The sequence below is a fragment of the Leguminivora glycinivorella genome, chromosome 16, assembly GCF_023078275.1.
Source record: "Leguminivora glycinivorella isolate SPB_JAAS2020 chromosome 16, LegGlyc_1.1, whole genome shotgun sequence".
In the NCBI taxonomy this organism is placed as follows: domain Eukaryota; kingdom Metazoa; phylum Arthropoda; class Insecta; order Lepidoptera; family Tortricidae; genus Leguminivora; species Leguminivora glycinivorella.
In genome coordinates, this window is record NC_062986.1 from 10,124,464 (window position 1) to 10,147,050 (window position 22,587).

General features: G+C 38.3%; 1 protein-coding gene and 1 non-coding gene across 2 annotated transcripts; both read left to right on the forward strand.

Annotated features, from left to right (window-relative positions):
- The first annotated feature begins 3,716 nt into the window (after positions 1–3,716).
- Positions 3,717–21,713, forward strand: LOC125234915 (dynein intermediate chain 2, ciliary). The gene is given in 19 exon segments (XM_048141336.1): positions 3,717–3,746; positions 5,087–5,197; positions 7,769–7,973; positions 8,661–8,789; positions 9,220–9,321; positions 10,028–10,155; positions 10,906–11,040; positions 13,405–13,534; positions 14,577–14,744; positions 15,132–15,275; positions 15,366–15,475; positions 15,766–15,943; positions 16,806–16,927; positions 17,518–17,624; positions 18,698–18,797; positions 20,065–20,125; positions 20,128–20,197; positions 21,040–21,133; positions 21,551–21,713. Coding segments are annotated over 19 exon segments (2,211 nt in total). The 3' UTR covers positions 21,638–21,713.
- On the forward strand, positions 20,907–20,979 carry Trnat-ugu. The gene has a single exon. It is a non-coding gene; the product is annotated as a tRNA-Thr (tRNA).
- Positions 21,714–22,587: the final 874 nt, after the last annotated feature.

Genomic DNA, 22,587 nt, shown 5'->3' on the forward strand with positions numbered 1-22,587 from the left:
AACTGAGTACGACGGCATATTTAATTGTTTATAAAGTTTGAGGATACCTGGAAAAAATTAATACAAGAATTAAGCCATTTTGAAAATAGCTTTCGGTCACGCGTGTACGCTGCGACCATTTTGCGACCGTTTGGCGACCGTTTGGTGACCGTTTGGCGACTGTTTTTTACATGGAATATTACCGTCTTAATCCATATTTTAACAACTTTATTGGTTTTCTAGGCATTATTTTTAATATTTCAGTATAGTATATGCACCGGAGCACTAAAACTTCACCAATCATACATAACACGCAAACACCGAGTAGTCAATAATATTATTACTGGTTAAACTGAGGTAAATTGATGGCGCGTTGATAAATTTAGACTTATTTTATGAAATCACTCGAGCAATTTAATTGGCCATGGTAATTAGCCCACATTATATTACAAATGCAAACAATATTTATCTTTAACAAATTCTTACGCCATTACATTTTAATGTCAAATGGTTTTATTTCTTTTTTACTTTGACGTCTCTGACAGTCGCCATTTGAAAAGAATGAAATGAACGAATGATTTTGGGAAAGTAGTCGCCAAACGGTAACAATGTGTGCACGCGTAGTGCACACTTCTGTCACTTCTGTGACCATTTGTGCCTGTTACCAATCGTCCCCATTTGGGTCGCCGCGACTAAACGTCGACCGTACTGCGACTAAACATTGAGACCCGAAGACCTGTGTGTACACAAAATAGGAGGATTTGCGTAGGAACGGCGACCGATTATGGTTATATGGGTAATGCCTTAAGGCATTCTCTACCAGTCAAACACTGCAGGCATCGTGACTGAAAATAATAATCAGATATCACTTACTGTACTTCAACTGTTTTGAATAAAAAATAATGGATATTGTTTAAAAAAATACTTTTTTTTGCTTTTGTTTCTACTTAAAGAAAAAAAATGGAATCCTAACGAAATCATAATAGTCGATATACGTTGAATTATTAGTGGTAAACTTGTTTTTTTATTCAAACTGTCTTTATCCTGCCACGTTTTCCCTGCTACCCTGTCTATTCACTTTCTCCTGTATGTCTAAAATTTCAACTCGCTATAAGTTCTACGTTTTTACGACTATTTCGTTCCCTCCTGACAAGAGACTTTACCAATTGGTGTGGTGTAAATGTTAGTAATATTTACGTAGCTAATACAGATCATATTCGAAATAAATTCATATATATCAAATCCATAAACTGTATTTACAAGCAGAATATGTGTCTTTGTTAGATAATCCGGCGTTAAATCCACATCAGTGAAACAAATCTATAAAACTAAACTTTCACCATGCTAAAAATATCAAAAACCGACCTACCTCCCAAATCCTGGGTAGAAATGCACTCATTTAAGTCTAGCTGTAGGTACAAGTGAACACGACTCGACCGAGGGCGAAAAATTCTAGAATGAGAAGTTAAAATCGATTAAAAATCGTATTATCTCATAACCGATATCTGATGCTTTATTATCCCCTCGATCCCTAGGTTGTCATCGATTCATTAATCAGAAGCACGCAACTCGGAAGGGACACCGGATCATAATATTTTATGCTTGTACCAATAAACTCTAATTTGTGTTTGCTTCAACTGATCATGGCATGATTGTGAAATAGATGGAATGAGTTTGTACTTTGTTGGTCATGTTTCCATTTTTTACAACACAAACATACGTTATAAGTTGGTCTTCATAGCAAGCCAATAGCTCGTACGTAACGTAAAGGACGGAAAGAGGTAATTATTCCTTTTATACAATTGTAATGTCGCCTCATCATCATCATCATCATCATCATCAGCCTATCGCAGTCCACTGCTGGACATAGGCCTCCCCAATTTCACGCCACCGTTTCCGATCTTCGGCTGCTCGCATCCAGCTGCTGCCAGCCATCCCGCGCAAATCGTCGCTCCACCTTGCCTGAGGCCGTCCTACACTACGCTTGCCGAGACGCGGTCTCCACTCAAGAACTCGTTTACCCCAACGGTTGTCGGTTCTACGGCTAATATGGCCAGCCCACTGCCACTTCAGCTTGCTAATACGGTGGGCTATGTCGATCACTTTGGTTCTCTGCCGGATAACCTCATTTCTGATTCGATCCCGCAGAGAGACGCCGAGCATAGCCCTTTCCATAGCCCGCTGAGCGACTTTGAACTTGTGGACCAGCCGTACCGTCAGTGTCCACGTTTCGGCCCCGTACGTCATGACGGGTAGGACGCACTGATTGAAGACTTTTGTCTCCAGGCACTGTGGGATCGACGATGTAAAAACTCGACGTAGCTTCCCAAATGCTGCCCAACCTAGCTGAATTCTTCTATTCACCTCATCCTCGAAGTTGTTTCTACCCATCTGCAATGTTTGCCCGAGAGAATGTCGCCTATGATGTTTTATCATTGATTTATAATTATAACGTTACTTTAACTTGATTATTACGTTAGTTCAAGCTTTGCTACGAAGTGCTACGCCGTAGCTTGTAGCAACTTAAATTCAAACATAAAAATAGAGGTGGTATTGATAGGAAGACAGTAAAAAAGTAAATTTAACAAAATAAAATAACAAATCTCTACAACCCTACTTGCAATAAAATCATTTAAGTAGGTAAAAGAAAATTAGTAATATCGCGCAATGCATTACAAAAAGCTTTAGTTTACTAAACAATTCTTACTTACCAGCTTCTTTCATTATGAAAATGTTGATCACGTTCTCTGTAATCACAGAACTTCATGTCACAACAAAGACATCGCTACAGATAAAGTTTATCCTTCAGAATGTCCTGTTGTTGAAATGCCAACGGGTGGTATGCTAGATAGCGAGCCGGCAAGTCCGCAGGACCCGATGTCGTGCCATCGCAGTACTAGCTGATGCCAGACACGGTGGTAATTAGAATTCGGTGACACGCCTAGCTTGGGGACTCATTTGTGAACTTAGTACAGTTTGCAAGATACAATTATGATGAAAATTAAAATAAAATTGCCGCAAAATAAAGTCCGTGGTCAACAAACCGCATCGCTACAATTTTGCTGACTGTCACATAAAAAAAGAATACTGGAAAATCTAATGACAAGAAGGGAGTGTCTAAGAATTAAGGAATAAGATGTGCATTCTAATCGATGTGGGGATGTCACCATTTTCTTCTGCTCCAGCAATATTTAAAATCTATATTATTTTATAAATTGAAATAGATATCATACACGAAAGAAAAAACGACAAGGCCCACTGGTGGCCGAGCCGGGAAACGAAACGAACCCGGGTCTTCAGCTTACGATTAATCAAAAAATATTCAATTAAATAATTTGATTTGTTCCCTAGTTGTATATTATTTTACTTCACTTCACTTGCCTAAAGCCATTTTATAAAAATTTGGTACCTCTGGCGGTCTGGTGGTGGTGGTGGTTTGGTGGTCTTTAAAACTAGATAATATCAAACTCATGAAAGTGGTCCATGAAAATATATCAGCTCACTGTGCAAATAATATTTCATTTATATGCTATCGTTACTTTCAGCTGAATTATGGTATTAGTACGATACAATTTACATTACGGTAAAAGCTGGTAAGTAAGGAAGTTGAGCGCTATTAGAATCAAGCAACTGACAAAGTTGCTTACAATGCAGCAGACGCGTTCGCAGCGCTTCGCACCGCAGTCAGTTTTAACCATTCGTAGAAATAATACGTAAAAAAATCGTGACTGGTAAAAATGTCTTTTGATATTGATAGTGACAGCGACGTAAGTATTCGTGTTTTATACGACAGGGGGACTGAACTGAATGAGCGTTTCTTAATTATTTCAGTTGAAGAATAAATATCGGATGTTAACTTTTGCGTGCCGTTAACTTTTTATTCGTAATACTAAAGTACCATAAATTTAAATTATTACCACCATCAACGTTGCTTGCTACTGTAAAAATTATATTTATAACATACCATCATAAGCCCATTTGTGCCAAACCAAATGACGGTATTCAAATTCAAATTTATGTCTTTGGTGTTGCTCCATAGCTCCATAATATGATCAAGTAACATCTGATGTGGCGCTAAGTTGACAAGATTTCGTACGTTCCAGGTTTTATCACATACAGAATAGATCAGATATGTACATCGTTGTACATGTTTTTAATAAGTAATTACTAATTAGACTAACCAAACCAATAGGTACGTGGTTTATTTTCGAAGTTCTTGATTCATAGTAGGTATTTATTACTTATTAGATAGTCTCCTAATTATTTCACCTGAACCATAATGTAAAGCAAAATTTTATTAGACATGGTTTTTAACTATCATATTAGGTATTCAAAATTAGATAAGTTATGTTGTACAGAATATTTTATCCGTGTGTGTATGTGATGAGACTTTTTTTTTAATTTATGCATAGTATAATATACATATAAGTAAACATGTCTACCTACTACTTACATGTCTTGGACTTAATAAAAAGTTCTTGAAAAACATCTTCTGTGTATAATGCTGCAATATGTCAAGCACTCAAGTTTAAAAATAAAGCATTCTCAAGCACGCAAACCTCTTTAATACGCATGCACTGCTCGAATTAAGCATGTTGGCCACATTTTAACAGACTACTTACATGATCAGCCCTAATAAAGTCCTAGTAACGTATGTCATGCTAATTCGGCTCTTCAACTCGATATGAAACTGAACAGTATCGGTTTTGCTACCGGCCGGGACTTGCGTGTCTCGACGACTTACGAAAAAGATTTGATTTTTTTTCCATCATGCTGAAGGCTATGATTAAACGTGCTCTTCAAGGGGACGAAGAAACTGCTATTTTAAATAAGACAATCAACATTTTGAATGTATGTTGTTAATTTATAGAACAATGTTCACGGAATAATGGTGTTCCAGACCTTTGGGAGGCGTGCGCGGGGCCGAAGCCAACGCGTAGAGGCCCTTTTGACACTTTAATGAAATAATTAAACAATTAGTATTTACTTTAGTATATCGGCCGTATCGTTCGAATATTTGATGACAGTAATAAATGAATACACACTTGATTTATAGAATTTACTTAATTAGTACCTGATTGTAAAATAATGGTTGGTGTTCTGACAGAAAGAAGCGGCTAAGTCGAAAGCCAACCTAGCAGAGGGCGAGGACGCCCTAGATTGGCTGAAGCCGCGTACGCTCATCAAACCTGACGACCAGGAGGACATTCCAGAAGCTGTAAGCATTATTTTGTTAAGTGGTATTATTTAGTTAAATTCTTTAAAAACCTTGAAATTTACTGAGATGCAGTGTTGCCAGACGGAATCTGAAGTATACAGTAGAAAAATGAATAAAAAAGCAGTAGATCGGGAAAAAAGCAGTAGACTACAAATATTGATACTAAGTGAAGAAGAATGAAAGAAAAATTATAGGTACTGTGACATGAACACGGTCCTGGAACTCTTTTAAGACTTCTCGCGATTTTAAATTCATGAAGATTGGCGTTGATAGGTTTTGGAAAAAACATACGAAGGTCATTTTCGATAAACCTTTTTTCTTTCTTATCCATGATCAAATGTTTGTATGAAAAAAAAAGACATCAAAAAACTTATCCCATACAATTTTTACGAAGATAAACTTATTCCACACTAACGGCCCGCCCCAGCTACGCATGGGGATTAAAAATGGTTATACATAGTAAGTTATCCGTAAAAGATAGACATATGCTTTCGCGGACTTTTATGTAAACATATGAGAGATACAATATTTCGCCATACAGATCATGATATAGCTCAAACGGTTTGGGCAGCGTTTTCGATTAAGGCTCTCAGAAAGTGGGATTTTGTCCGACTTGTTTAGCAAATATCGTTATATTTCAAACAAAGTCTCAACAAATTATATGCTTAAATCTTCCCCAAGAATCACTTATTCATGGGTGAAAACCGCATGAAAATCCGTTCAGTAGTTTTTGAGTTTATCGCGAACACGCATAGACAGACGCGAAGGGGGACTTTGTTTTATAAGGTGTATTAGGATGCATTCAATTGGTTCCATTCCTATTCAGTATCGATGGGGCAGTTGCACAAATAAGAACTTTTTCTCAAACTTGCAATGAAATGTTGTCGGGACTACTACGTGTCCGGTGAGCTGAGTGAAGATAATATTTCATTGTACAGTTTACAGCAAAAAAAAAGCCTGCCTGTAAAGCACCCTCCATTTGTTTCTAAACGTCAAATGCTGACACTACACCATGACATTTAGTAATCAGAAAAAAAAACCGGCCAAGAGCGTGTCGGGCCACGCTCAGTGTAGGGTTCCGTAGTTTTCCCTATTTTTCTCAAAAACTACTAAACCTATCAAGTTCAAAATAATTTTCCTAGAAAGTCTTTATAAAGTTCTACTTTTGTGATTTTTTTCATATTTTTTAAACTTATGGTTCAAAAGTTAGAGGGGGGGGGACGCACTTTTTTTCCTTTAGGAGCGATTATTTCCGAAAATATTAATATTATCAAAAAACGATCTTAGTAAACCCTTATTAATTTTTAAATACCTATCCAATAATATATCACACGTTAGGGTTGGAATGAAAAAAAAATCAGCCCCCACTTTACATGTAGGGGGGCTACCCTAATAAAACATTTTTTTCCATTTTTTTTTTTTGCACTTTGTTGGCGTGATTGATATACATATTGGTACCAAATTTCAGCTTTCTAGTGCTTACGGTTACTGAGATTATCCGCGGACGGACGGACGGACGGACGGACGGACGGACGGACGGACGGACGGACGGACGGACGGACAGACAGACATGGCGAAACTATAAGGGTTCCTAGTTGACTACGGAACCCTAAAAACATTAATAGTAGGTAATGCACCTGAATGTCACCGTTTCATAAGTTACCCCAGAGTTAAAAAAAAATTTGGCGCGGAATTAGAAGAGTTTTCTTTTTGCCTAGTAGATTTTTTTTTTTCATATCATTGCATGTTTGAGAAAAGTACTATAATTACATGCCTCGCCGTGAAAAGGGCTTACAGGCTTCGTATCACTATCCTACTCAGATGGATATACCTACACAGCATGTAAGCCCTTCTTTCCCAGCATCTGACGTAATGTACTATTATTTGATATGAATACAGAATATTAAACCATACAAACATCAAACTCTTGCACCCGCCTAAATCGCTATTGCTAATGCAAAGCTACCACTACACTACGAACAATCAGAGATATAAAGTCTGTCAAGCGATTTCTGTCACTAGAAAAAAGCAGCAACTTTAAGAAATGAAGGGATGACAGTTGGCCCATAGAAAATTTTAATTTCGCGCCTTGACTAAGTTGTTGGACTGTCTATAATAAAAATTTGTAGCCAATCCAATTGTTTATACTAAAAAATATCGATTTGGGAAAAAGCAGGTAGATATCTTGAAAAATTACAAAAAAAGCAGTAGATCAGTAGATTTTTTCAAAATCAGGTAGATCTACTGCTAAATCAGTAGATCTGGCAACACTGCTGAGATGTTGCATAGTTGTCGTTGATAAGCCTCAGCGGTCAGTTGTGTTTGATACTACTGACTGTTAAGTTAATATACTTATTTCCATAAATTTATTATTTTTTAAATGTAAGCATTCCTCGACAACAACTTTCACGGTAGGTATGCAAACTTATACAGGGACTAAACGTCAATCCAGCTTGGTCTGTTGTAGGATTAGTAGATACCTACTGAAGAAATCTTCCTATTCATTCAAAAAAAATTCACAGAAATCTGTAATATTACCTACCTATAATATTTAGTGCATAATTCTTCTAGGACCTTGACGAGGATGTTGGCCGAGTTCTGACGCAGATCAACCCGCAGTGGGTTGCCGATGAAGTAGCCTACCACTACGGAAGGAACATGTTCACCTTCAAACCAAAGCCAACCTTTGGCAAGGCGTTCCCACTGTTCATCTATCAGGGCACCGCTATTCGTAAGGATTCCGACGAGGCTAAACAACAAATTGCTGCCGGTTACGGTGAGTTAATGTTCGTCAAAACCTCCTAGGACCTTGATGAGGATGTTGGTCCAATCCTGACACAGATCAACCTGCTGTGGGTTGCCGACGAAATGACGTAAAGGAACAAGTTTACCTTCAAACCTAAGTCAATCTTTGGGAAAGCGATTCCACTGTTCATCTACCAGGGCATCCCCATACAAATTATCACACTAAAGTACAAGTTTCTGCTGGTTATGGTAACTTAAACAAATACATAATCATTCCTCACATAAGTACCACGCATGCATTCCGTAATTTGTTGTTGTTGTTGAATGTTCTAGGGCACCCCATAGGTGCATAGGGCCTCCGTAAGATCCTTCCACGCCTTTCTATCTTGAGCCACCGCCTTGGCCTCATTCAAACTCAGGCCGAACTCCCAGGTCGTTCTGTACGCTCCGCCTCCAGGTGTGTACGGGGCGTTTGCGGGCTCGCTTTCCTCCTTGAGGCCGCCACTCAAACGCGATACTGGCGCTGTTGGTAGCTCCTCTTCGAAGGGCCTTAATACTACTCCGTAATCTACTAAGTACCTACTAAATATGTATTTTTTCTATCACGGCATATCTTTTGTAATTGACTAGACATTGACCAACAGCGCATTCTATTTAATTTTAACATAGGTAAGTTCATTTTATTTCAGACGAATATACGTTTGAATATTTTGTAAAGGTATGGTGGGCTTCGACGACGCCGGACCAAAGCGCGCAAAGGTTAAGAAGACAACGGAAGACGCAGAGGAGGAGGAGGAACCCGAGGCGGAGGCGCCGCCGCCCGCCGGCGAGGAGGCCAAAGTCGAAGGTCATACATTTTTGATAAATACTTTTACGCCTAAAGGTAGTCTGACGTACCTGGCCCAAATCAGGCTATTTCGGGGCAAAAATCGCTCGTAATTACGAACATGCGTAAGGATGCGTGCAACCACGATAAGGTTGATAAGTAAGCACCTTCATACTAACGAGCGAGCAATTTTTAGTCGGCTAGATCCGATTCCGCGTCGCTAGGTTTGGGAAAACCCTGTGCGTGGTTTAAATCAGAGTGCTTACGGCGCCTTCATAATAAGGATAAGGATAAGGATGCTAAGGGCGGCCTCCTACTTAAAATGCCTGGTGGTGTACGAAAGCCTAATGTAAACCATTCAAAACCGCGGTCCAAATTATTTAAAATATATATATTTGTATTTACACAAATTTGTCTTACTAACCAAGCTTGTTGAAATACTTATATACAGAGGAGCAAAAGCCGGAGGAGGAAAAGCAAGATCAAGCGGCGGAAGCGGTAGAGGGCGAGCAACAAGGAGAGGGCGCTGCCGAGGAAGCCGAGCCGGAAGAGGGTGAGCATTGTTGTTTGTTGTTGTTGTTGTTGTTGTTCTTGTTGTTGTTGTTGTTGTTGTTGTTGTTGTTGTTGTTGTTGTTGTTGTTGTTGTTGTTGTTGTTGTCCTATGGCAAACCCAGAGGTGCATTTGGCCTTCCCAAGGTTGCGCTACGGCTTTACCCTTCTGTCTCAGCTAGTTTAACAATTGCTAACTCGGGGATTGCTGCTTGGACTTCAGGACTACCTATACTATAAACACGTGGGCACATTTTTTTAACATTTTATACCAGTTTTTCGACTTTTTCGAGCTGTGGCCTATTTCACAATAAAGACAATCTTCGCTTAACAGTGATACTTCGCCGTTTATTGGCTGTTCGACAAGGAAATATTGACGCTGAGCAACAATGTTACTTATCAACCCAGAAATAGGTACAGAATTGTCAGTGTCACTATGGTGAAATAGCCCACTGGCTGTACCTAAATGATGCTACGAAATAGCCATCAAGAATTAATATATCCCCAGCTTAGTTCCTTGCCTACTTCTAATATTTGTAATATCTGTCGATTTCAAATGTTGACCATTATCTCATGACCATTCTGGATATACCATACCATAGAGGTATACCATACAGGACCATAGGATCAATAAGACACATATCCCCGCCTTAGTTCCTACCTCTATCCCTACGACCTTCCTCATACTAACAATTTTCTTGCGATCATAGCGGAGGCAGGGGGCGAAGCCCCCGGCGGCGGTGATGAGGAGATCGTCATCAGGCCGCGCGTCAAGAAGCTGGCCAACCAGTTCAACTTCTGCGAGCGGGCTGCTCTCACCTTCAACAACCCGAGACGTGTGAGTCTTGTTTTTATCTTCTGTAAGTCGTGAGTACGAACATTGTCACTGAGATATGTTATCATAAGATATATCATGTTTTTTTTTTTTTTTTTTTCAAAAAACACATGTACCTACAGCTGGGCAAATCTCGACTGGGGGGCAAATGTAACTGGTCCATTTTTTCCATGTTTTACAAGTTTTACAATGTTTTCATTATTAAATATAGAGTGTCCACCGGTTATATGTATTTGTATATGGTAGGCGTGTTCAGTGGATACATGTAGAACTCAACATCATAGTGTAATAATGGATAAAATTGATTAAGTAGTTACAATCGCCCCCCAGTCGAGATTTGCGCCGCTGTACCTTAGTACGATATATCAAAATTCGAGCCGATCTGACTGTCGGTGACAACAACAGTACTGTTAGCGAATCGTCAACCTGAATCCGATTATATCACGATTTAAATAGTCTAAGATAATGTTTTTTTGATAACTTGTGCTGATACGGCGACTGTTGAATAGACTGATCTATTTTATGAATTTTATGATACGATGTACCTACCTATAAGAGTTAGAATTTAAAACCCTGTCTTATGTATAGCCATGACGTATCGAATAGGTAGCTAGACTAAGGGCGAGTACGCACTAAGCGGCTAGCCGCGTGCGGTTGCGGCAGGCCGCATAGTGCGTACAGTGTTTGCGGCTCTGGTTTCATCATTCCTAATATTACATAAGCTTCAGTTAATGTTTAACATTTATACTTTAGTCAGTCGAAACCCAAACGATCCCTCCTGCGCGAGCGAACTTCAGCGGCGTGGCCTTACAGAGCATCATTTTCGATTACTACCAAGAGGACTACGCCAGGAAACTGAAGGAGAAGGAAGATGAGAAACCCAAGAGAGTAAGATTTTAACGCTATATAACTGACATAATTACCTATATAATTTATATACATATATAATTATACACTACATAATAATGCTTGCTATCTAATCAAGTGAGTTTTTAGAGCTATGAGTAACTAGTTTTTGCCTTTACGCTCGCGTTAGAAAGAGACAAAAAGTAGCCTATGTCACTCTCCATCCTTTCAACTATCCCTATTTAAAAAATCACTACAATTCGTCGCTCCGCTTGGTCATGAAGGACGAACAAACAAACAGACACACACCTTTCCCATTTATATATAGGATTGGCAAATTATGCTTCTCATACGTTTTCCAAGTTTTACTCTAACTCTAATTAGTAAATTAAGTAGATAGGTTCTTATACTTGAACAGAAGCTGTTGGTTCAATAAATTAGGTAGATGATTTTCATTTGACATTCAATGTTCCGATGGTTGGTAATATAATCGTTCGTTTTGATTTACGGTTCATAACTTTTATGAGACGAGTTGTTGAGCCTAATACATGGTATGACGAAATCTATGTAGAAAGATAAACATCGATAGACTTCAATAAAATTACTAGGTATTAAGGATGACTTTTACTTTGCTTGGTTCTGAGTTCATACAACCTGTACCTATAACGTGCTATAACTTTGGACCTACTTAGAAAGAAAGTAACATTTTTCTATGTTTGCTTTTATAATAGCTGCATGATTAGTGATTACTGGACAGCAAAAAGCACCCCTGCTTTTGTATGCTTAGATGTGTTAAGCATAGTTTTACTCATTGTGCATGGAACATACCAAGAATAGCTACGTCGTTTTTGACACATTTCATTATTTGATTGAATGACGATGACAAAGCAGTAGGTATTCAATAAGACCTTTTAAGCGACTTGGTTATGAAGCATTTCATTACAGTGTTGGACATCATGATTATGTTTGTACTTCTTATCCTATTTTTAACCGTCCCATCAGTGTCATCTCTGAATGGCTTTTATTTGTACATTTATACATTAAAATACCTTTAATAAAATAAAATAAATAAAATATATACTTAATAATGCCTGTCAACCAAATTTTGGCAGTAGCAATGTACATCAAACTAAAATATCTTATACTATTAAACGAGCAATTCTTGTATATTTATTTATTTATTTATTTATTTATTTATATATTTATTTATATATACCGACGATCTCGAAACCGCTCTAACGATTTCGCTGAAATTTGTTTTGTGGGGGTTTTCGGGGGTGAAAAATCGATCTAGCGTAGCCTTAGATCCCGGAAAACGCGAATTTTCGAGTTTTCATGAGTTTTTCTTTCGCATTTGTAAACGTAAAATATGGTCCTTAATTTCGCCGCGCGCGCATCGATTCCGCTTAGCTCAGTCGCACGAGGTCGGTCTAATGTACGCAGATAGATCGTAGGTGTCAGGGTTTCGAATCCCGGTCAGAAATTAAGTTTTTGTTTTTTGTCTTTTTTTTTTGTTTTTGTATTTATAGAGTTTTTTTTTTATCTAAAGACGTGATATATTAAAATAGAACCGAGCGAAGCTCGGTCGCCCAGATTGGTATCCCTATGAAAGGAACAAAAACCAGCAATGTACGTCGAACAGCCACAGATATATTTTTTTCAAGGGGCTCGCTCCTTCCTTACGAATTAGATAATGTATTAAAAAGGGACGGATATGTGCTAGTTATTTCTCTTTTTGGTAGGGTGGAGATTTCCACAGATAAGATACAAATGACACGCGAATTTCCACCGATTTTCAAAACTAGTGTTGCTAGCCCGCGATTTTTCAAATTTGCCGCATTTTTCTAGTGACAAGATTTGGTTGACGGTCTATAGCTTTTGCCCGCGGCTTCGCCCACTTTAAATTCTAGAAGCGGGGGTTATAAAGAGACAAAAAATAGCCTATGTTACTTTCCATTCTTTACAACTATTTATTATCTTCACTTAAAAAATCACGTTAATCCGTCGCTCCGTCTTGCCGTGAAGGACGGACAAACAAACAGACACACACACTTTCCCATTTATAATATTAGTATGGATAGTATGGATTAGTATGGATTCAGTTTAAGAATGACTTGCATAATTTTAGTTGTGGATACCCCTTTGTAAGTAAACAAGTGCCTGTGGTAAGCTAGTAAGGGGTACCTACCGCTCTAACTTAAACATAGTAGGTAATGTAAATAAGAATAATTTTAATGAAACATTTGAGTGGAAACTTCAGACAAGTAACTTTAACAGAAGTAACCTTTTAAAATAGCACCAATTTTAAAAATAATGTATCACACAGCACATGCAATGACGGCTGTTACTGTATTACAATTGTTTAATAAATATATAACAAAACTAATTAAATAATTGTACGTCCAGTTGCGGAAGAAAGCAGCCAAGCACGCGAAGTCCGCGCAGCAGATCCACGACGAGCAACTCGCACAGCGCGTGCGCGAGGCGTGGGCCGTGCTCGAGCGCCTCGTCAACCAGAACATCTATGACGACATTGGTAAGACAGTGGGGCAACCTTGTATGGCAGCTGAAAAGTCCACTTGCGCAATAAGATGGCCATGCATACGAAGTTCGTACAGATCCACGGCTAATAATCCGTACAAAGCGTGCGAGAGGCGTGGGCGGTCTTCGAGAGGCTTGTCAACCAGAACAACTAGGACGACATTGGTAAGACACCCCGGTAATGCAACTAAAATGCCACAGCTAAGCTCACTGCACCATCAAAATCAAAATGAACTCTCTGCGCTTGTTGTTGTCCTAAGGCACCCCTCACAACTCACACCACGTCTTTGAATTCTCTCCAGCCGGCCAAGCCAAAGTGACAATCGGTGATGCTATGTACGTGGCGATCGAAACACAGTCGGGCTCTGCCGTGCCAATACAGAAGTGCGATAGGGACAACTAGCTAAGACACGCTTACAAAGCTTTTTAAGCAATTGTGACGATAGGTAGGTACCCAGCGTGCGTAGCCGAATGCACAAACGCTCACGAAACGAAACGCTCGTAGATATCTATCTCTATCGCCCTTGCGTATTGGCGCGGCAGTTTTCGTTTCGCGTCGTAGAAATGCCATTCGGCTACGGGGCCAGTTCAGCTCGACCGCATGTACTTCACACTCTAGATCTACGGACCGTCGTCGTACTCATAATTAATCAAGTTCGTCGCTTCTCTGTATCTATTTTTCTAATTCTAAAATCTATCGTCATCAATTCACCCGACCCCGCCTCACCCGTGTGGTGACGGGTTAAGAATTTCACCACCCCCTTTCTTCCCGTGGGTGTCGGAGAAGGCGACTGTGGGATATGGGTTAAATAGTGACGTAGGCGAGAGGCTGGCAACCTGTCACTGCAATGTCACATTTTCGATTTCTTTCAACCCCTTTTTGCCAAGAGTGGCACTGAAACTTGAGTAGTTTCATGTGCTCTGCTTACCCCTTCATGGGATACAGGCGTGATAGTATGTATGTATGTATGTATCGTCATCAATTATCGTTCCATTGTATATAAAGCATCTAATTTTTTTTGTCAAATTATCCCCAGCTCAAGACTACCGCTACTGGGACGACCCATCAGACGAGTTCCGCGAAGGCATGGGCTCTCTGCTGCCGCTGTGGAAGTTCCAGTACGAACCTATGCGCAGCCACGCGGTCTGTGACGTCGCTTGGAACCCGCACTATCAAGATTTATTTGCCGTCGCTTATGGTTCCTGTAAGACATTCATTATGTAAAGCTTTTCTTTACGGCCCAAGTATATTGGACCGCTATCTAGCGCGAGTATAAGTCTATCAGTCAGTCGGTCTGCATAAATGGCCGCTAGTTGAACAAGATCATTATTTGTAAATACACTCAGTAGAATAAAGCTATCCGTTATGATTTTTTTCTGTTGCTGTTGAGTAAAATACTGTGTAAAATATTGTTCTGATTAACATATTCACTGCCAGAGACTCGCTAGGTTATCTTTAATTGTCTGTTCACTTTTAGGTGCGTGCTGTTTTTATATGCCATCGTGTAACCTTGCGACCAGTAGCTCACCTTGGCACTTAATGTATTGAAGTAACTGCGTTAATCTTCTTCCATTATCTTCTTCTGTTCCAGTGGATTTTACTAACCAACAAAACGAGGGATGCCTCTGCATGTACAGTATCAAGAATCCCGCATACCCTGAGTATGCAGTCGTTACCGAATCACCGCTCATTTGCCTCGATGTTTACCATGAGACGCCTTACCTTATTTGCGTCGGTAAGAACTGAGAGATTTTAAACTGAATTTTAATTCACTATTAGTAGTGATATTTATAGATGATAGCTCTAATATATTTTTATGTGACAGGCCGCTACGATGGTAATGTGTGCGTTTACAACGCTCAATTGACGTTGGAGTCTTCTTACCAGTACAAATCGGATTCCGTTAAAGACAAACACAGCAGCATTGTATGGGAGGTAATTTAATAATATATACCACCCCATAAAGGTAATTTCCGTAAAACGTCACGACGGGAACATTATTCACACTCACAATATTGCTTCTTGCTATGTGATTAATATCTTCTAACAATGTTGTACCAGTAAAAGATCAAACTTGTGGTTGACCACAAAAATATATATAATTTGAATGCCTTCTAAGCTGGCATTAAGTTCGCCTTTTATACATTTTTTTTTACTGTACAATAAAGTTTAAATAAATATTTTTTTCACCTTCAAGTCTGAAATGTGATTCTTTTGTCATTCAGATCCGCTGGGGTCCCCGCCTGCTTGACGGCGAGGCTTCTTTCTTCTCAATCTCCGGGGACGGTCGCGTGGTGCAGTGGGCAGTGATGCCGGGCGAGCTGCAGGCTACAACCATTATTACGCTGCAGTCGCCTGTCGCCCCTATACCTGGACCCGACGGGACCATGCTCACCGTTAACAGTAACTAAACTCTGTCAAACAAGAATGCCAGTAAATAAGAACAAAGAAAACTATATGCATCCTTTTCTTTAGGGTGCTAGAGAAAAGGATACCTATAGTTTTCTTTGTTCTTATTTACTGACAGACTTGTTTGACGGAGTATACCTACATTATCCATTCCGATGAGCTTGCATCCGCAATACATATAGGGGGCAAAGTTATATTTTAACGCCGAGTGTGGAATTGAAAAACGAGCAAGTGAAAGGATTCTATAGTTGAACCACGAGCGAAACGAGTGGTTCGAGAATAGAATCCTGAACTTGCGAGTTTTTTAACACACGAGAAGTAAAATACATTTGCACCCGAGTGTAACACAAAACTTTTCCCCTCACTATAGCGAGGAAACTACAACGCAAAAAATGCGTTTATCACGGCTTCCAATAGTTCCACAGGTGGTTAATCATCTTTATTACTAGATTCACTTACTTTTATCAATTTTAAAGCAGTTAATTTGACTTTATTCAAGGTCAAATTACTTTACCCACTAGTGAATAAAATGCGTTTTTACCCGCTGGTATTAAAGGACAAAACACGTGTTTTCGAGCTAGTGAGGGGAAAACGTATTTAATTATACGTAAAGTGGGGTGGACAACTTTGAAAAAAATGACCCTAATACATATTACAATATATTCCTACCACAATTTGTCTATTTAATTTTAATGTAATACATAATTTGATCTCGCTATTAGTACGTAGGTACCTAGTAGTAGTTAAGTAGATTGCTGCGCCATTGCAGGGTCCATATTCCTTAATTAAGACTATGTAATATGTAGTTATGCAATAGATGCTTATGATTTATCTAGGTACTACCTTTTATCTTAAGGTTGCGGCAGCTGTATCTGCTTCCACCCCGAGAAACACGAGATTTTCATGGTGGGGACGGAAGACGGCATGATCCATACTTGCTCCTTGAAATATAATCGCAACTACGTGCGCTCAATACAGGTATTGTAACATTGTGAGAGGCTATTAGAAACCTGTGGGTAAGATGTTCTTAATTTGCTGTCCTTACTTAAGAAAGCATACTACTACGTAATACGATATGATGAGTGAAGATCAGGCAATCAAAGGCCTACTTGGGTCGACCAAATGGACACCACACTGTTTAGGTATCAACCGCAATATCGTTTTGCGGATATTACAGCCTCCGTGAACGCGTCTTCGGCAGCTAAGATGGAAAGGCCTCTTTCAATTTGGGAATTTTAGTTAAAGTGTTATTAACTAGATTTATCGATAAAAATCCATTCAGAACAACTCAGTTAATTAAAGATTTTGCGAAAAAATCTTTAAAATCGAGGTTCCGCTTTCGACTGTTCCCTCCTTAATGAAATAATCTGTGTCGGATCGTTTAGTTTTTTTGTAAAGACTACAGGATCGAAAATTTTCGCATTGATCCGCTTGTCATTTTCATACTCACAATGGTCTTGATCGCGAACTTCATAGCTGCGTGCGAAAGATAAGAACAGCAGAGTCAATGTTCTAACGAAATGAATGATGCTTTCGCCTAGATATAAATTTTATTATTTTTCTTCCAGGCCCACCATATGCCGGTGTACAGAATCAACTACAACTACTTCAATAATAGCATTTACGCGTCTTGCTCTGGCGATTGGAGGGTAAAGATATGGGAAGATGGAAGAGAGTAAGTATGATATGATACCATTATGGTAGCTGGGTGAATAATTTTTTCTTACCTGTTATTGCCATGGTTACGGTCCCCTGAGTCACGCTTTTTTATGCAAAATTATGCTATTGAAATTATGGAAGCATGCATGTAGCCCATGTTTGTAGGTGGCAAATTAAGGAAAGAAATGCATGTTTGCATAGTTTAAGTAGCATAATTTTGCATAAAACCAGTGTGACTCAGATGTGAAGTGGGCACCTGGTTCGTTTTTAACTTTCACTTGAAAGATAGGTAATTGTAAGTGCGTTTTCACATTATCCGATCCGATATCGGATGTCGGACCGATATTCCATACATTACAGGCGCCGTCTTGGATTCTTTCTATTGAAATCCTTCCTAAAGCGTGGTTGGCTTACATTCAGACGTCAAGTGAGGTTAGTTAATTAAGCATTTTAATTTAAATATCTGGGCGACCGAGCTTCGCTCGGTTCTATTTTAATATATCACGTCTTTAGATAAAAAAAAAACTTATAAATACAAAAACAAAAAAAAAGACAAAAACAAAAACTTAATTTCTGACCGGGATTCGAAACCCTGACACCTACGATCTATCTGCGTACATTAGACCGACCTCGTGCGACTGAGCTAAGCGGAATCGATGCGCGCGCGGCGAAATTAAGGACCATATTTTACGTTTACAAATGCGAAAGAAAAACTCATGAAAACTCGAAAATTCGCGTTTTCCGGGATCTAAGGCTACGCTAGATCGATTTTTCACCCCCGAAAACCCCCACAAAACAAATTTCAGCGAAATCGTTAGAGCGGTTTCCAAGATCGTCGGTATATATAAATAAATAAATAAATAAATAAATATACAAGAATTGCTCGTTTAATAGTATAAGATTTGTCAAGGAAACAGTTAAAACATTGTCAAGTACGTAGCGCCCTGTAGGGCAATCATGGTCGCGCGATAGATGATAAAACATCGGGCCGTCCCTATCGCACTTACACATGCGATAGGGACGGCCTGCTATTTTATCATTTATCGCGCGACCATAATTGCATATACTAAAAGAGGTTGTTTATTGCAGTGAACCCCTGTTCATGTTCGAACTGGGTGCTGCGGTAGGCGACGTGAAGTGGGCGCCCTACTCCAGCACCGTCTTCGCGGCGTGCACTGCCGAGGGAAAAGTGAGATCTCTTTCTTATCCCACCTTTGATACAACTCCACATGAGACAACTCTATCCTGTTGTTACCTACACCATAGAGGAACAAGTAAGTGAAGAGTTGTAACTCCATCTCCATACATCAGTAAATGCGGGTTATTTGTATAGGCATAGTTAAGTGACATCTAGCGACAATCACGCGTCAAATAGCGTAAATTATCAGTACTGCTACTTGTCAATAGATGTCGCGACGAACGAAAAGTCACCAATTTTTAACCGACTTCAAAAAAGGAGGAGGTTCTCAATTCGACTGAATGTTTTTTTTTTTGTATGTATGACTGTATGTTACTCGATATTAGCTAATATATTACAATAGTATTAATCAGTATTCTGTTTTAATATTTCTTTCTGCTTGTAGGTAATATAAGTTGTAAACTGTTCTAATATTAAATTTTTGGCAGACGAGACAGTTGCCACCTAGTATCGAGTAGTGGTAGTGATAATTCACGCTATTTGACGCGTGATTGTCGCTAGATGTCACTTAATTATGCCGATACAAATAACCCGCATTTACTGATGTTATGTATTATTGAGTTACAACTCTTCCTTTACTTATACCTCTATGTTACCTACTGCGAATTCCAACGTCGCTCTGTATGAAAGTGGGTGCAAAGATATGGTGAGGGGTTCCTCTGCGACGTGTTACTCACGTAGACGCGCACCAGTGTGCGTAACCGAATGCACAAACGCTCACGATAATATCTCTTTCGTAGCTTGTCGTATCTATCTCTATCGCTCTTGCGTATTGGCGCGACAGAGCCAGACTATACATTCTGCAGCGTTTCGGTAGCGTTTCGCGTCGCAGAAATGCCATGCGGCCACGGGGCCTGGCTCCTATTGGCATGATGTTAAAAACACAATTTACTAACGAGTTGTGAACTGATTTTGACACGACATTAAATATTGATAATTGTTGGTTGCATCAAAACCGTCGTAAAATCTGAATTGGCCTCCCATGTACATTATAAGTACCTACACGTCTCTAAATTAATGAAGGGCATCTTCTCTTAATGGTGACCTCATTAATGGGCCTGCGTTTTAGGCAGTAGATTTTTTAACATGGATATCAAATTAATTAAATATCAAGTGAAGTCAAATATTTAGGTACTAGAACTAGAACTCAAGCGGTTTTTATTTATATTAAGCTATTCTATTTGCCTACTTCCGTGTTTATTTACGCTCGAAGCACGAGTAATTACCATAATGACGTAATTGCCAATAATAATTTCAGGTGTACGTGTACGACTTGAACGTAAACAAATATCGGCCAATTTGCATCCAAGCCGTGGTCTCCAAAAGACGAAGAAATTGACGCGACTGGACTTCAATTCACGACTGCCGGTCATCGTCTGCGGCGACACTAAGTATGACTTATTTTGGTATTATGACCCGGTAGAGACATTATACCGTGATAACATTTTTTTTGGAGCGCGACAAAAAACAAAAAGGTGCGTATGTACCTAATCATAATCAAGGTCGATGATGGTTGATCATGATCAGCGATCACGCATGATTGACAGATTATACTGTTAGCAACAGAAATATACATAATAGTTATGCGAAGAGGTGTCCAAAATTAATCACGGATTTATTTTCTTAAGAGCATTTTGAAACACTATATTTTTGACTCTACCCTACTCGTTTTGTATTGTATTGATTAGTTACCTACGTGTGCCTACTTTATTGTCTAGGAACGTATTATATGTTTGCAACTAACTGGTCAAACTACTTAGTAATATTAAATTGATATTTTGAAAAATTACCTACTTTTTTTAATAATAGCATGATTGCCACGAGAGTAGGAAACCCGTCATTATGTCATTAAAGTTAGAAGAAGACGTGTCATCTATCTCGCGGCAACTACCTACAGTAGTAGGTAAGCACAAAAAATGGTTTGCTAAGTAATGAGGCCAATTCGATTTGGCACGCTCCTGATAAAATAACATACCTAATTCTACACATTTTTCGTTTTATCTAATCTAGGGAGGCCCATTCTGACGTGACGACACGTCACGTTATGCTAGTAAATTTGACTCATAGCTTCTAACCCAATATTTCGCCCGCACTCGCATCGCCTCCATAGCTCAGGGGTTAGAGCACTGGTCTTGTAAACCAGGGGTCGAGAGTTCAAATCTCTCTGGGGGCAGGAAACAAATCTCTTTTTTCTTTTTTTCTTTTTCTATTTTTAAAAATATTTTCTTTTTAGGGGAACCTGTCACGTGTTAAAACTGTCACCGAATTTACGAGTCATGTGCAAGCCACCTAAGAAAGCAACTGGCGTTGACCAGAGAACACTTCAGGTAAGATCAAAGGTTTTCTTATTTATTATTTTTTAAAGTTAAAATAATTATATTTTTTATTATAATTAAACTTTAAGTATACGATTTAGATAATTTAATTCATAATGAATTCAGACAATAAAATTACTTGTTTCATGTTGTTATCCGTATTAGAAAATATTTCATTATTATATATTTTCTACCTATTATATAATTACAAACTATTGTATTATATTTTATGATGATTTTTATTAATGTTTCAATATTAAAAAAAAAAAAAAAAATATTATTCTATATACATATTTTTTATTATATGTATTGTTTCTTCCTGTTTTTATTTTGATCGATTAGATAAGTGTTCGACGAGTTCATACATTTGAAACATAACTGGTTATTTGTTTTATTTTATTACATATTTACAAATTTCTTGCATTACAGATAATGAAGTTGGACAAGCTGCTGACCCTAGTTCGCGATCCGCCTTATAAAGTCGGAGTTGTGGATGAGAAATTTGAAGACGACTAAAAATTTACTATACCTTTTACAAATTATTTACGATATTATTAGCTATAAAACTATTTATATTACAAATAAAACTCCAGAAATATTTTGTCTATTTATTTATTGCTAGTAAAACTCTGAAATAAAACAGTTAGAGCTAAGCCTATGACTAGATAAGTAATTTTTAAACTCTAAAAACAAAACAATACCATTTTAAATGGTTTCCAAAAGTCACATACATTTCTAAAAGAGAAGTAAAGATACAGGTGGATAAAGATTTTTTGGATTTCTTTATTTTACCTGGGATATTATAAGTTCTCAAATCTCATGTGCCTACTGCCTATTGTAATCGTAATTGAACTTGTTTATTTATTACATAACAATGTAATATTCATGCTCTATTTTTTTTTTTAATTCTGAATCTCTAATTTTACTTTTTGGTTTGTAATAACATCATCCACATAATATCTTTAATATTTTTCTTACAATCTATGAAATGCTTCTGAGATCAAAGTATACTAGATAAATCTAAACATGTTTCATTCAAGGCAAGCATTACAATTATTAATTCAAAAATACTGTTAAAACTTACTACTAACATCTTTGGTCGTGAAATTATGATTCATGACTAGATGGTGAGATCGTACTCGTACAGAATAGAAATTTAATTTTTGTAGACTACTACACGAGTGTTGAGCTTAATGTATGTTTAAGAGATAGGCCGAATTTAGTTTGTTGAATAATATGCGATGCTCTCAACGTCTTAAGTAAAAGTACCACATTGATGTTTACCATTGGGAAGTAATGTGCTCGTATATTTATAATATTCCTTATGCTTAAAATATTTAGATCTTAACGAACCAAATGTCCAAATAAATAAATAAATATTAATAGGACATTCTTACACAGATTGACTGAGTCCCACGGTAAGCTGAAGAAGGCTTGTGTTGCTAGTACTCATAGAAAACATCTAT